The 14861-nt window shown below is 43.0% G+C and overlaps 1 protein-coding gene across 1 annotated transcript in view; it reads left to right on the top strand.

Annotated features, from left to right (window-relative positions):
* CDYL2 (chromodomain protein, Y-like 2) overlaps positions 1 to 5894 on the top strand; it is a 65639-nt gene extending 59745 nt beyond the window's left edge. The window contains exons 8-9 of the mRNA XM_005862704.2: positions 798 to 941; positions 5024 to 5894. Coding sequence (XP_005862766.1) covers positions 798 to 941; positions 5024 to 5182 — 303 coding nt within the window. The 3' untranslated portion in view covers positions 5183 to 5894. The remainder of the gene's footprint in view (positions 1 to 797; positions 942 to 5023) is intronic.
* Positions 5895 to 14861: the final 8967 nt, after the last annotated feature.

The raw sequence follows: 14861 nt of genomic DNA on the forward strand, positions 1-14861 counted from the left end.
GCAAAAGGAAATTCTTTGGGGAGTGGGGTGCAGAGGAGTCCTCAGAAGGCAGGGGTTACTTCCCACCTTTCAAGACTGGGCAGTGTCTATGCACAGCCCTGGGCCACCAGGAGAGACGCTGCTCTGTGTTGTGTTATGGTGTTAGTTACTCAACACCTTTTTGGCTGCCAGTGATGAAAACACTTTGCCTTGAGGGGAGCCGGGGGAAGAATAATGATTTCCATAACTGACAAGTCCAGAAGTGGAATGTCCCTGGTGGGTGATGAGTCCAGGAATTCAAGTACTGTCAGTTCTCTTGTTCTCCGTTCCTTCCTTCTTTGTGGACCTGCCTCTCCACAGAGCGGGGACACAGCAGTCGGTGGCCTGGGCTCATTGACTTTTGACAGCAACCAGAAGAGAAAGATTCTTCCCCAGGGCCTTCAGCTTGGAAACCCCATAGAGACTAGGGTGGATCATCTGGTCAACCCCTGGCCAGTCACCACGCAGCACAGAAATGCACCCAGTCTTAGGTGTGTGCCTACTTCTGTGGGTCTGCTGCCAGACATAGGTGGAGGGTAATTGGGCAAACAAAGCAACAGTAGGTACATGGCTTCTTTGGGAATTTAATGAAATCTGTGGACCCTTTGCTCAGAAAGATGCACATAGACACAATGTTTGATTATAGTTTCCAAAGCTTATTGGACCCGGTTGAGACTCCTGCCTTCCAGACCCGGAACACTTACAGCAAGCACGGGCATCACTAGCAGACACGAGAGGTCCTCCGGGCTCTCAGCCTTCCCCTGCCTTTGCTTTTTCAGGCCAATGAGATGCTCTTCTGTGGGCGGAAGCTCACTGCCCAGGAGGCTTGCAGCAGAGGACTGGTGTCCCAGGTCTTCTGGCCAACCACGTTCAGCCAGGAGGTCATGCTTCGGGTCAAGGAGATGGCGTCCTGCAGTGCACTGGTGAGTCCTGTGTCTCTGTGTTCTTGTCAGTGCAAGAGCCCAGCTGGTGTAGGTCAGTGGTTGAGCATCGACCTATGAACCAGAAGGTCATGGTTTGATTCCTGGTCAAGGCACATGCCCGGGTTGTGGGCTTGATCCCCAATAGAAGGCGTGCAGAAGGCAGCCAGTCAGTGATTCTCTCTCATCATTGATGCTTCTCTCTCTTTCTGCGTCTCCCTTCCTCTCTGAAGTCATTAAAAAAAAACAGAGAGAGATCCATTTTGCAGATGAAAGCAATGAGCTGACAGGGCCTAATGGACTTGCTACAGGCCATGCAGGGAGTACTTGAGAGGCCCTGTGTAATTTACCAGATGCCTTGTCTCAGTGTTGAGACCTTAAATCCTGGGGGAGACGGCCAGCATTATTAATATTCCCCATCATCTCCAATTGGAAAAACCTCACAGAAGAGATTTATACTCTGGGGAAGAAGGCGTTGCCTTAAAAGAAAGTCCTCAACAACCCCCCCCCACCCCCCCGCCAGACACAAAACTACTATAGTTTTCAAAGAAACAATAAGCAAAGGCAAATAAGGGCAACATGTATGAAACCAGCCGAGGGACGAGAGGAAGCAGCCCACACGGTCCTTGTATTTCTCCTGCCCACTGAGCACTTGGCACATTCAAGCATTGCCGGTTGACTCTGAAGACACACTGAAAAATAGATAAATAAATGACGCCTCCTCAGAGGCGCCGATTTTTAATTAAGTGTTGATTTTATCTCATAAAAGTCACTCTGAGCACCGTGTGGAAATATCCTGTTGAGAGGTGGAGGAAAGGCCACCCCTGCAACCACAGGGCCTGCTCAGGAAATGAAAAAGCTTTCTAGAATAAGGCCGGGGGACGCTTTCTGTGCTGGGTTTATGGGGCCAGACCTGTGACCCTCCCTCCCTTCTCCCTGCCTATCCTGAACCCCCACTGAGCTGCTGTGCACTCCTGATTCAACCCAGATGGTAAACCATACGTGTTTACCATCCACATATAATGACAATTTTGCTTCTTCTCTATACCTAGGGTTGTCAGCCTTTATTGGGCACCTACTGTCTTGGCTATTTATCCATTTTTTAATTGGGTTGTTTGTTAGGTCTTTTTTTGTGTGTGTGTGTTAAACTGTGAATTCCTTATATATTTTGAGTATTTATCCCTTATCAGATATAGCAGTGGTCACCAACCTTTCGGATTTCAGAGACCACCAGTGGTCCGGAGACCACCGGTTGGCGACCGCTGAGTTATATTCTGTGAATATTTTCTTCCATTCAGTGGGTAGTCTTTTTGTTGATGGTTTCCTGTGCAAAAGCTTTTTAGTTTGATGTAATTTCACTTTTTTACTTTTGCTTTTGTTGTCTTTGCTCAGGGAGACATATAAAAAAATATATCTGAGACTGATGTCAGAGAGTTTACTGCCTAGGTTTTTTCCTAGGGGTTTTATGGTATTGAGTTTATTTTTGTATATGGAGGAAGAAGGTGGTCAATATTCACTTTTTGCATGTATCTATCCAGTTTCCCCAACACCATTTATTGAAGAAACTGCCATTTCTTCATTATATATTCTTGCTTCCCTTGTTGTAGATTAATTGACCATAGAATTGTGGGTCTATTTCTGACTCTCTGTTCTGTTCCATTGATCTGTTTGTTTTTGTGCCAGTGCTATACTATTTTGATTACTATAGCTTTATAGTATAGTTTGAAATCAGGGAGCATGATACCTCCAACTTTGTTCTTATTCCTCCAGATTGTTTTGGCAATTTGGGGTCTTTGTGGTTTTATATAAATGTTAGGATTATTGCCCTGGCTAGTGTGGCTTCATTGGTTGGGCATCGTCCTGTGCACTGAAGTGTTGTTTGAATCCTGGTCTGGGCACATGCCCAGATTGCAGGCTCAATACAAGGTAGGGGAGGCGGCCGATGTTTCACTCTTACAGTGGTGTTTCTCCCTTCCTCTCTCTGTATTTCTCTCTCTTCTCTCTCTAAAAATCAATAAAAATATTTTTAAAAATTCTTTTGGGATTATTGTTCTAATTCTATGAAAAATGTCATTGGCATTTTTATAGGGATTGCATTAAATCTGTAGATTGCCTTGGATAGTATGGACATTTAAAAAATGTTAATCCTTCCAAACCATGAGCATGGTCTATCCTTTCATTTATTTGTGTCATCTTCAGTTTCTTTCATCAATGTCTTAAGAGTTTTCAGAGTAAAGGTGTTTAATCTCCTTGGTTAAATTTATCCCTAGGTATTTTATTCATTTTGGTGCAATTGTAAATGGGATTGTTTTTAAATATATAGAAATGCAACATATTTCTGAATATTAATTTTGTATCCTGCAACCTAACCAAATTCATTTATTAGATCCAACAGTTTTTTGATGGAGTCGTTATGCTTTTTCATATAGAATATCAGGCCATCCACATATAATGACAATTTTGCTTCTTCTGTTCCAATTTGGAGAGGCAGGTAGCAATTCTAAGAAGAAGCAGCAGCGTGAGTTAGAGCACACGAGTTCCAAGACCTGTGGGGAGGTTAGGTAGCAACACATGTTGGTGTGAGCAGGTGCCCAGGGCAGTCAAGGGACAAAGTGTGAAAAGGAAGGTTGGGAGAAAGGCCTCAAAGCCCCACTGAGGAGTTTGGTCTTTGGGCAATGGAGGTTTGCAGGTGAAACCAGCTGTCAAATACAGCAAGGAAACCTCTCCTGTTCATGTTTATGAATTCAGGAGCTTTGGGTTGATTTCCCCAAGAAAGGAATCTACCCACAGCCTCTGGGAGATGGTGTTCTTCAGAGGAATTCTTGGGAGGAAAGACGCCGTCTTGGTTTGCCAGCCCCTCCTCACTGCCTGTTCGCCTCTAGCCCAGGCTGAAGAATAAGATCACAGCCCCTTCCCAGCCTGCTTGAGCAAGGGTGCTCTTGTCTTGCTTTTTTCTATGTGAACACGCTTTGGGAGAGTGAGAACTGAAGCTCTGACATCAGCAGAGGATGGTGGAGGCCGAAGGAGGGATGCTCAGATGCTGTACTTCCTAGCAGAGCCTCTGTCAGGATGAGGCAGCAGTGCAGCCTATTAGAATCAGCCAGATGTTTGCAGCCACGTCCATCAGGCAACTCTGGCAACTGTACTTATTGAGTGTAGGTCCTTCATCTATCCTGTGGAAACGACCTATTCGTGGAGCTTTCACGAGCAAGAAATGACACAATGAAGAAAAAGTAATGCTCATAGACCTTATTGGTTAATGGTGATTGTAGTGGCATTGGTATTATTAATACTATGATGACCACAATTGTTATTATTCATTACAATGATTATTGTTACTATTATTACCACTGCATTACTAATATCATTATTATAATTACTGCTATAATGCTGTAGTATTATTAATATCGTCACCATTATCACTACTATATAACTGCCATTACTATTACTCCTTTAACAAATTACTACTATTATTACTTCTTGAATACTATAGTTTTTCTACTATTTTTATTCTCACTATTCTCACTCATTACCACAATTATTGTAATTATACTCATTATTACAGCGATTGCTACCATTATTACCACTGCTCTTACTACTAAGCTTGAAGGAGAGGCATTGCTGTTGAGGTGGCTCGGATGGATGCTTGGACAACCTTTAGTTCATGTCATTGCCTTACTCTGTGATCCCAGCCATCCTTGAGTTAGGTATCATTACTCCCGTCTCACAGATAATGAAAATGAAGCAGAAGGAGGTGAAAGTAGTGTTTTCTAAACTTTTTTGTGACACCATAGGAAGTGATACTAAGTTTATGTTTCCCTTGGTTAAAAGACAAAGCTCTTGGGGTTGGGGATGATGTGGGCCCCACTCAGCCATCCCAGGGACAGTGGGCTCTACATCATGGCACACCTGGAACCCACTCCTGGCATTGCTGGGGACATGGGCCTGGAAAACCCAGGCTGCAGTAGGCAGCCTCCTCTGCCTTTGGACATCAGGAGGTTGACTGGTGCCTCACAGGCCAAGTGCGTTCTTCTGGAGCAGAGTCCCTGGTGCCTGGCTAACGAGGCCTGTGCCTTTCCCTTCAGGTGCTGGAGGAGTCGAAATGCCTTGTCCGCAGCTTCCTGAAATCGGTGCTTGAAGATGTGAATGAGAAAGAATGCCTCATGCTGAAGCAGCTCTGGAGTTCCTCCAAAGGCCTGGATTCCCTGTTCAGCTACCTGCAGGACAAAATTTACGAAGTCTGAAGGGCCCCGGCTCACTTGCCGCAGTGATCAAGGGCACTTGACTTTGAGCTTTGCCCTGTGTTTCAGAAATCGGAGCCCAGTGTAAGCCCGGCCAAGAGTTTGTCAAGGTGTCTCTATACCTAGGGTTGTGTTAATTTCTTTGTTTGCGTTGGTTGTTCTTCATTGGTTTGACTTTGTGTAACAGATGGGAAATGCAGTATACTTGGCCTCCCCAGTGTCCCTACCCCACTGGCTAGAGAGCTATGAGGGCTATATCTTCCCAGGCCTCTGCCAGGTACTGTTCTGCCCCCACTTGTTGAAATGCACCATCCAAGTCCAGGAAGGGGAAGACCAGTTTCCCCATTTTTCTGACTCAGACTGTGTCTGCACAGTGCCTCTTCTGGAGACTGGGCCAGCATGCTCGTTCTGGTTAAGTGCAGATCCGGGGAAGGGAGACGGTCCATCTTAGGGAATTTCCAGACTGAAGAGCAAAACAATTGTGTAGAGCCATCCTCAGTCTCCTCTCTGATGCAAATCTGTATAACTTTTAGGGCTTGGTCTTAAAACCCACCCGAGTGATTTACAAAACCAGATATTGTATATTTAGGAATGTTTTGTTAAATATATATTTTTAAAACAATGTAAGTGGAAATTCTGATAATTTATGTGTATTATATGTAAAGCTAGTTTTGCAAAAACATAAACTCCTAGGAAAATGTTTTTTTTCCTTTAATCAGACTTATTTAATTTATTTATTTTTGTTTATATATTATGATATCTGTCTTCACACAGATGCTATTTTCATACTGCCCTGGACCAAATCCCATACGAAGTTTATGCTGCTTGGTGCACTGCAGCAAGAAACCATGTAGAAATAAAATTCAGAGAGAGAAAAGGGGAAGGATGTCTGTGGCTGAAAGGAATCGCTCTGTGCCAGGTCTTCGGCTTGTAAAATGGTTCTTGGTGTAATGATGGAATCCTTGTTCTTAAGAGAAACCAGGGATGAGCTTTATCTTCACTCTGCAACCCCTGAGTGTCCTCAGAGGCTCTTTGCTCACTTGTCTTCTCTCTTCCTATGTTAGTCCCCAGTCTCTCATGACCCTTCCTTGGAGAGTTGAGTGAAGCAGCTAGAGTTGGGCATAGCTGGGGGAAGGGAGGTGGGCTCAGCAAAGGAGGGTCATTGCTACGGTTGGTTATGTACCTCTGTCTGTTCCTTTTTCTTTCTGGAAGGTGACCAGATGCAATGGGCCAGACAGATAGAGAGGCTTATGGTTCTGAGCTTTGTGTTTCAGAGACACATTGAGTATCTAGTCTATGACTAGAGACATGGTCCTTTAGACAGTGAATCTGAAGTTTATCTGGACTCTTGATCCTTAAGATGGCCTTGGTTCCCTCTGTAGAAAGCCTATCTACTTTTGAGTTTCTCCATGACTTCATGACGCTTCTTATCTTCTACCTTCCTCCATCTAGGCAGTCTGGGCCATGGGGAGCTGGGAGGGGACAGTCACCTTGACTGAGTCTAGCCAGAGAAAGATCAAATTGAAGTCCTGTGTGCCCTTCCCTTTGTCCACATGGGATCCTGTAGGAACTGCAGACCTAGAATATAGGGAATTATTCTAGGGAAACACCTGCTTTTGCCTAAATGCCTATTATCACTTTTCCACTTGGTTTTTTCTCTTCCTTTGAGAAAGCAAATGTATGCTTCTCCGAAGCCCCTAGACAAACCTCATTGTTGTGTGTGGTGGCAGATCATCTGTGTAGCATTGCTAAATCCTCTAAAGAAAGAGACCCTTGCTTTCTGTTTACCTTCTAGGGGCAGACGTGTTTACCATAGAAGCAGTGTCAGTATTCTTGTTGGAGATGGAAGAGAAGGTTTGGAAATTTCTTTCGATCAATGGCCATCTTTGTTCCTTGCTGAAAACACCAGAAATATTTTAGCTTCGGACATATCACAAATCCAAACTTATAAACATTTCAAGGATCTCTGGTGATAAGGTAGGAATGTGAAACCATTACTTAGGTGGAATTCCCTTTAATTTCTAGGTTCTGGTTATAACAGGAAGTGTTTCAAACGATGATCTGTGTTTGGGTTGTTTTCATATTGTCAATTCAAGAAGGATGTTCCACGACGTGGGCAAAAGTTGGTTAAATCTGTTTAGACTGAAGCTCTGGATTTTTTCACTTTCTGGGTAGTTGTTTTGATCAAGTGTAGGTGAAATCCAGGTAACATATAGCAAATTGACTTGGGATGGAAAATACCAGATCTGTGGGTGTGTCTTGAAATAGGGCTCAGGTTTCCACTCGTTATCTTCTATCCCAGAACCCTCTCTTTACCCTCAGATCCTTTTCTTCACACTCTACCCTGCTTTGCCTGCACCCCAGCTGTGTCTGCAATTCCTGGGCAAGTCTTTGAGGAATTGTGCCTTGTTTTGGCAGCCACATTCCAGAATTACCTGTGGGGTTGGAAAAACAGCTGTGGGTGGGAAGTTAAGGGTACCTCTTCAGTCAAGGAACCTTCTAGGCAGCCCACTGCTTGCCATCTTGTTAGCCATGCATTAGAACTCTTCTCCCTCTCTGCTCCAGTCCCTGGAGATTGGTATCAGCATCTTGTAGTGGAAACACTTGAGTTAATGGCCGAATTCCAAGAGGCTGTTTGTAGAAGGAGGTCAGAGCTCCTCACCATTTGGAAGCCACCGACTAATGTAGCCACGTGTCTCTTCTGGCTTTGGAATAATGTCCGTGGGCAAAAAAACATCAAAAAATACCCTCTAAGGACGAAATTGGATAACTATGAGAAGGTAGTGGAGAAATGATTTAAAATGTTATTCTTGTTCAATTTAGATTAAATTAGGAAATGTTCTCTCTGAATCATGGAAATATGTTTTTTTCCATATAAAGTTTAGTATGAGGATGGAAAAGTAATAATCACAATAGACTTTGATCAATGCAACTGTATCTCTGAATATCCACATTTAAAAATAGCCTTGACTGAATGCTGAATTGCATTTCCCATTATTAACTGTTGGCTTAAAAATTTGTAAACTTTTTAAAATTTGAAATTTAGTTACATTCATGCAGTTTTACAATCTCGTTTCTGTGGAAGTTTTTTTAAACAAAGAGAAACACATACAAACATCTTCAAATGTTCCTAAGTGAATATTTAAAATGCAAACTTGCTTCTCCTTTGTGTTTCTATATTCAGATACTTAGGTCTGTTGTATATATTAGTTTAGACACTCTCACTAATATACACAGTATTTAAGACTCTAAATGAGATTTCGTAAGTATTTTATTTTGTTCTCTGTAAATGGTTTTGTATAATCTTTAAAAATCTACACTTTGCCTTTGTAGATATTTAAGGGAAACCATTTGGGGGTTGTCTTGCATGTATATTTTTGTTGTAGATAAGTGTCGCTTAGTTATTTCTGCAAATTTTGGTTGAAATGCTTACAGACTTTAATACAGTATATATTTTCGGAATATAAACTTTTATATTTCTGTGGTAAGTTAGAATATGCGTTTTAGGCAATCTTTTTCATTAATATCACTTGTTCTTTCAAAAAAATAGCATACTGGTTTGGTGCCAATGTTTTTTGGGTTTTTTTTTTCCCCATTAGACTCTAATGCTCTTATATTGTTTAGCATACTGGTTTGGTGCCAATGTTTTTTGTGTTTTTTTCCCCATTAGACTCTAATGCTCTTATATTGTTAGAGAGCAGGTTAATTTTTTTTTTCTTGAAATGTAATTTGAAAATGTATTGCATTTGTGAATAAGCCTTACCATTAGGATCAGTAAATTTTCCAACCTTTACAACTACATATGTAGTTTAAGATCTCCCCATAAATTCTCACTGTGTGGCAGTTGATGGAGTTTGTGAACAGAGCCTTAAGCTTGTTGCAAAAAAAAAAGGGTAATACGGGTTGTTTCTTCCAAGCAATGTAAGCCATGTTGATGGACTCCATGCAGTCTGTAAGTTATGGCTTATCTGAAGAGTTTGGTTGCGTTGATGGCTGCAGGGGCCAGATGGGCACCTTGGTGATTGTCTTTGGCCATACACATGAGCCAAGGACAGGTTTTCAGGAGCCACCTTTGTACTATTCACATGATTTAGACACGGTCACAGGGAGGGCTGCTGGTCCATCATTTGTTCTGAACAAATGGCATTTCCTGCTCCTGACCTTGGTGGTTGACCCCAGGTTCCGTGTGGGTGACTTGGAAACGTCCAACCTGGCTGAGATCAGCATTCCTTGAGAGATGTTAATAAAGTTTACATGTGAGTCTTGTGTAGACAATCTGAAGTTCATTTCAGTTATACAATCAGCATTCCCATGTGTCCTGAGCGTCTTATCAATGAACTGTGTGTGTTAAGCCATATGAAACCCATGTTTAGCAGGGCAAAGGCAAACTAGATGCAGAACGTACACATTGGCTGAGTCCTTCCAACCCAGGGTGTTTTCATGGAGCGCAAGTCGTGGAGCTCATAGGTGGTGTGTCCACTGTGCTTGGGACCTAGTAAAACCAACTGAAAATTGGACTTAAATTCTCTTAAAATTATGATTCCTTTCAGTTGGTCACAGTATCAGCTGATTCTCCTTACCTAGGCTTTAAAGGTGATTTTGAGACCAAGGCTACAGCATGGCTAAAATCAAGTTACTATTTGGTTCATCTTGAATAGTGTTCATAAAGTCAACTTATCTACCACTGGGATGGAGATATGCTTCAAATGTTTGCAGTATGAAAAATTGACATCTAGTTTTAAGCTTCAGCTCTGGCATCTGTTGGCTTGACCATGCCTCATTAGCCCCCACACCTGACCTGATGCTGGAGCTCAGGGGATTCTGGGAAGTTTGGAGGGTGTAGAGTTTTCCATCTAGTATTTAATTTGTCCCTGCGTCATTAGTCCCAGCTTGAAGTCATTTGCTGATGCCCATGTTGACAGGATTGTGAAAATATTGCCTTTCATAAAACCAAGGACCAAAGAATTTCATTATTTCAACAAAGCATGAGTTTCATAGATCGTAGGCACATCTAGACAGAGGTGTGCATGCTTCATGGCACAAAGAAACTGCTCGCTTCCACCAACCGCATGCTCCCCCGGGCTGGCCATACAGAGGGGTGTGTTGTCACCTGGAGAAGGCTCTGAAAGATGAGTTTCTCAGATGGAAACTCGCTATCTCAGGGGGGTGTTTTTGCTGTGCAGTCCCAGCCTTTACCCATTACGATACAAAGTGGAGGTCTGGCATGCTTCCAGGTTCTCTGGCCAGTGTGGACGGCTCCATCTGAATAACAACCCCTACGGCGAGTCTTTCAGATGTGACTACACTGAACAGCCATCCGGCAGTTGCCAAATCTCCACTTCCTGGTGTTCTACATTGACCCATTCCAGTTCCTGATGACGTGAGAAGAATTTTCTTTCTATTCTCACACCAGGGGATGCTCTCCATTCTCATTCATGATGAAATCATCGATCCTTTAACTGGTTGAGAAATGCTTGATGCTGAAGAAGTGGTATTCTAGTGGTAAGGCTTATTACCAAACTTCTGATAATGAAGCAGGCTACCAAAAACTTAATCCAGCCCACCCTAGAAGTGTTTGGGTTTGATCCTGGATGTAGCACACACACCAAAATCCAAGGAGACCTTTGCAAATTAGGCTACTCGTTTTCTTTTGTCATGGGAGAGTCTTGAACTAGTTCTGAATATTGTAAGTATGAGTACTTTATAGAGTTATCAAGCAGGTACAGCTGACCCTTTCTCACCACGTTGTAAATATTTCCTGAGACTGGGTGCAGTACTGGAGGATAATAATCTGATTTATCAAATGCTGACTGTCTAGAGCAAATTGTACACTCTCTTTGTGAATGGTCCTGTAACGTGTATGAACACATTTCTGGGTGCCTTAGAAGTTGTATTTTCATGTGTGCTAATATGCAGTATTTATACATTGTGAAAAGCTGCTTTGAATAAAAAGGTTGAAACTTTGTCTGCGTTTACCTGTGTTCCCCCCTTTGCAGCCTGGGCATGAAATTCACAAACAGGTTCTGTGGTTTCTGAACAGAGCAGTTTCTGGGGCCTCCAGGGGGTTGAGGCCTCTGATGCTTCTAGGTTGTGTCTGGGTTCCTGGATAGCACAGGCCTGCCGACCCACATCTGGCTCGAGGCTTTAGTTATTCAGGCAACTAGTCACTGGGCAGCACCAGCTTGATTCCAGAAGATCTTAGAATAGGGGGCACAGGATTATTTTTTAGGGGGTTGAAATGAGCCTTCGCCTCTTCCCTGGTATGCCCAGAAAGTTTCCTTGCACAGGAGTAAACCTTCATGGAGTTCCATCTCATACAACCCGAACTGCCACACGTGGCTAACAGTGATATTTGTCACTGTGGAATTATGCAAAGTCCTTCCACCTGCACGATCTCATTGCCTGGACCATCACAGCATGGCTCTTATGAGAGGCACACTGCTGAGGGCCCCTGGCTTCCCAAGACTTTACAGGGGCTGCAGGAAAGAGGAAAAGGAGTCTTTCAGGGGTCATGGCAATGGAGAATCCTGGGAGAGGGATTTACACAGGTCATTGTCTGCCATCCATCCAGAAGCTGTAGTGAGCCCACTGCTTCGTGGCAATGGAGAATCCTGGGAGAGGGATTTACACAAGGTCATTGTCTGCTCTGCCATCCATCCAGAAGCTGTAGTGAGCCCACTGCTCTGTCTTGGGTGCTGCACAGCTGCAGAAAGGCACGGATTACTCAGACAGTCCCTGTTGTGAAGAATCTTGGGGTCCAGGAATGTGAGAAGGCGGGTACTCCTGTCCCGATTCTTAAACTGCCTTCAATGCAGTCCTGAAGAGAACACCTTATACACAGGCACAAACACCCTCAGGGTCTAGAATATGGTGCACCATTCATTGTTCATTTCCCTTTCAGTCTGTGGGCTGGCCTTGGCTGGAGCCCAGGACCTTCCCTCTGCTGGCCTCCCTTTCCTTTTTCTTTCTATTATTCTTGGTGTCATTGTGGTTGCCATCGTTGTCATTTTGTGTGCCTCTTGGCTCTTTCTCCAGGGTCCTGGTTCCATCCTGAGTAGTCAAGGTCACACCTGGAAAGTCCTTTGCTCCTAACTGCTTCTGGTCCTTCCAGGAGACTGGATGAGGCCTTTGGGATGTCTCAGAGCGGGACATCTGTAAGACAAAACCATATTCCTTTGTCTCTCAAGGCTAACTGATGTGATATCATGCTAGACAGATCCTTGCCCAACAGTGAAAAGAAAATAAAGGGTGAAGTGGGTTGAAATGCCCATCTAGTCAAATACATTAACAACTAAGTGATTCACTACTATGCCGAATAATGGTGAATGTAATCCCAAAAGCAACTTTATTTTTCTCTCACTATCCCGTTAAATCTGCTTAATGGAATAGCCCTCTCCTAACCCTTGACGAAAAGACAGGTAGGCTGCAGGACCTTTTTGGTAAATAATAGTTCCTTAAAGTCACAAACACAGCTTCAGTTCAAAAATCAAAAATGGCCATGCTCTATTTAAGTATCACTGCTTCCAACTGCATTCATGGTGAAGGCTTCACTCATCCTTGCTGACCCTGGATGCCTTTTCTGGTTTGATTGAGGGGAGCAAGAAAGATTTTACAAGAACCAAATGTTGCTGTTGGCCGATGGGCATTTTCATTCTCTGGGCCTCATAGTTGTCTCTGTCTCTCTCTGTCTTTCAACTTGTATGGGTTTCTTGGCAATTTCCCTCAGTTGATGGTGGCCAGTCTCAGAATTGCCAAGTGAACTCTGTGAACCCATTACTCCCTCTTCTGCCCCTAGGAGTCTAGTGGTCCACTGGCAACTTCTCCAATTGAGGTCTCTTGGTCCCTTTAGGGCGAGACAATCAATCCCCAAGCCAGCTCTTTGCCATGCCTGGACCACATGTGGCTCATGGGAAACACTCACACCCTCAGCCCAAACAGATGACTTCTGAACAGCAGCGAAGGCCTTACCGGTGGAGTACAGTCTGCCTCCCTGTCTTGTCCAGTGCATTTCTCAGGCATGAGTCAGATGCCAATCCACAATGTCCCCTACTTTTTAGAGGGTACACAAATCTCTACTGAAGTCCCCTTCTCCTTTGACTTCAGATGAAAGGGAGGCCTCCTCACATACTTTCCAGGTGTGTGTGTGTGATGTGGGAGGCATAGTTCTCTTCAAAGAAATTCTTACCGACCCTTCTTAATAAATCTTAGATATGTAAATTACACCTAGAAACTATTCAGGCTCTTGAAGGCAGTGATTTCAACATGTTGGCGAGTCTTCACAGGGAGACACATGCTGTAGGGCCTGTGGGTGAGGTGGGTGTCCCTGGAGGATGTGCAAAGGAGTGGCCTCGTTGACTTGCGCTTTAACAGATTTGCTCTATGACCAAAGGTAAGAGCAGGGTAAGGGTGAGGAGACTAATAGGAGGTTCTCCCACTTGTCCATCTGCCCTCTACAGAAGCTTGAATCCGGGAGGGGATGGCGAGGTGGTGAGGAGTGAAGTCCTGAGTGTGCTTTGAAGACAGACCAAGATCTGCTGGTGGATTGGTTGTGGAGTCAGAGGAAGTCAAGGGTGGTGATGGAACTTGGGGCCTGGGCAGCTGGAAAGCTGGAATTATCCCCTACTGAGGCAGGGATAGCTCTGTGCTCTGGGGGAGCAGGTCTGAGTCGGGGTGACAGGAGCTCAGCTGAGACCTGGTATCACATCCATGGTATCACCTCCCTCAGCCTTTGGGGTTACAACTGTGTCTGCCTCGTAGGGAATTTTTAGATAATTAAACAAGATTTACACACACACACACACACACACACACACACACACACACAGGGAAACATTGTTTCTCAAACGTCTCCCATCTCAAACAATTCTATTCTCAACCTGACAACCCTTTCATGCTGATCCCTGTATGATGAGTCACACATCTCTCAGGTGACAAATAAAGGAGAGAATTCGAGAATATGAGTCAGTTTACCACTGTTAAAATCTCAGGATATTGTGCTCTGAATATTTTCATGTGTTTTTGCTTTTGCTGCTGCTTATAATTATTGTTAAACTTTCATTGTTACTGTACATTTCCTTTTTGTTAAATTTTCATTTACATTTCATATCCTTTTTGTTTGTAAAGTGTCTATTTATAAACACTACAATAGACATGTACTGTATATAAGAAAGGGTAAAACAGGGAATCATTTGGGGGTCTGGAACAGATTAATTCAATTTACATTATTTCTAATGGGAAAAATTAAGTTTGAGAAATGAGGTTCCACAGAGTGTCCCAAAAATGTATATACACTTTGAATAATTATTAATGTCAATGGGCTAAATCTGAAAAGAAAGAAACATTAATTGAGCTACCAGCTGTTAAAGTGTATATACATTTTTTGGGGACACCCTGTATTTTCTCCTCTTTAATATATTAAATTATATGTATAATATTTCAAACCATTTTTGGCATGTAGCCTTTTAATGATTAAATGGGATTTGCAGCAAGATATAATATATATGCAAGATATAGATATATACATATAAAACATATATATGAAATGTTATATATAGTTTTTAGAACAGTGGATAACATATAGTCACTATTAATGATTAAATGAGATTTTTTATGTATATGTATAATTTTATATATATAAGATTTATATTAATGAGATTATGTATAAATATTATATGTAATCTTT

The sequence above is a fragment of the Myotis brandtii genome, unplaced genomic scaffold (genome assembly GCF_000412655.1).
Source record: "Myotis brandtii unplaced genomic scaffold, ASM41265v1 scaffold165, whole genome shotgun sequence".
NCBI lineage: Eukaryota > Metazoa > Chordata > Mammalia > Chiroptera > Vespertilionidae > Myotis > Myotis brandtii.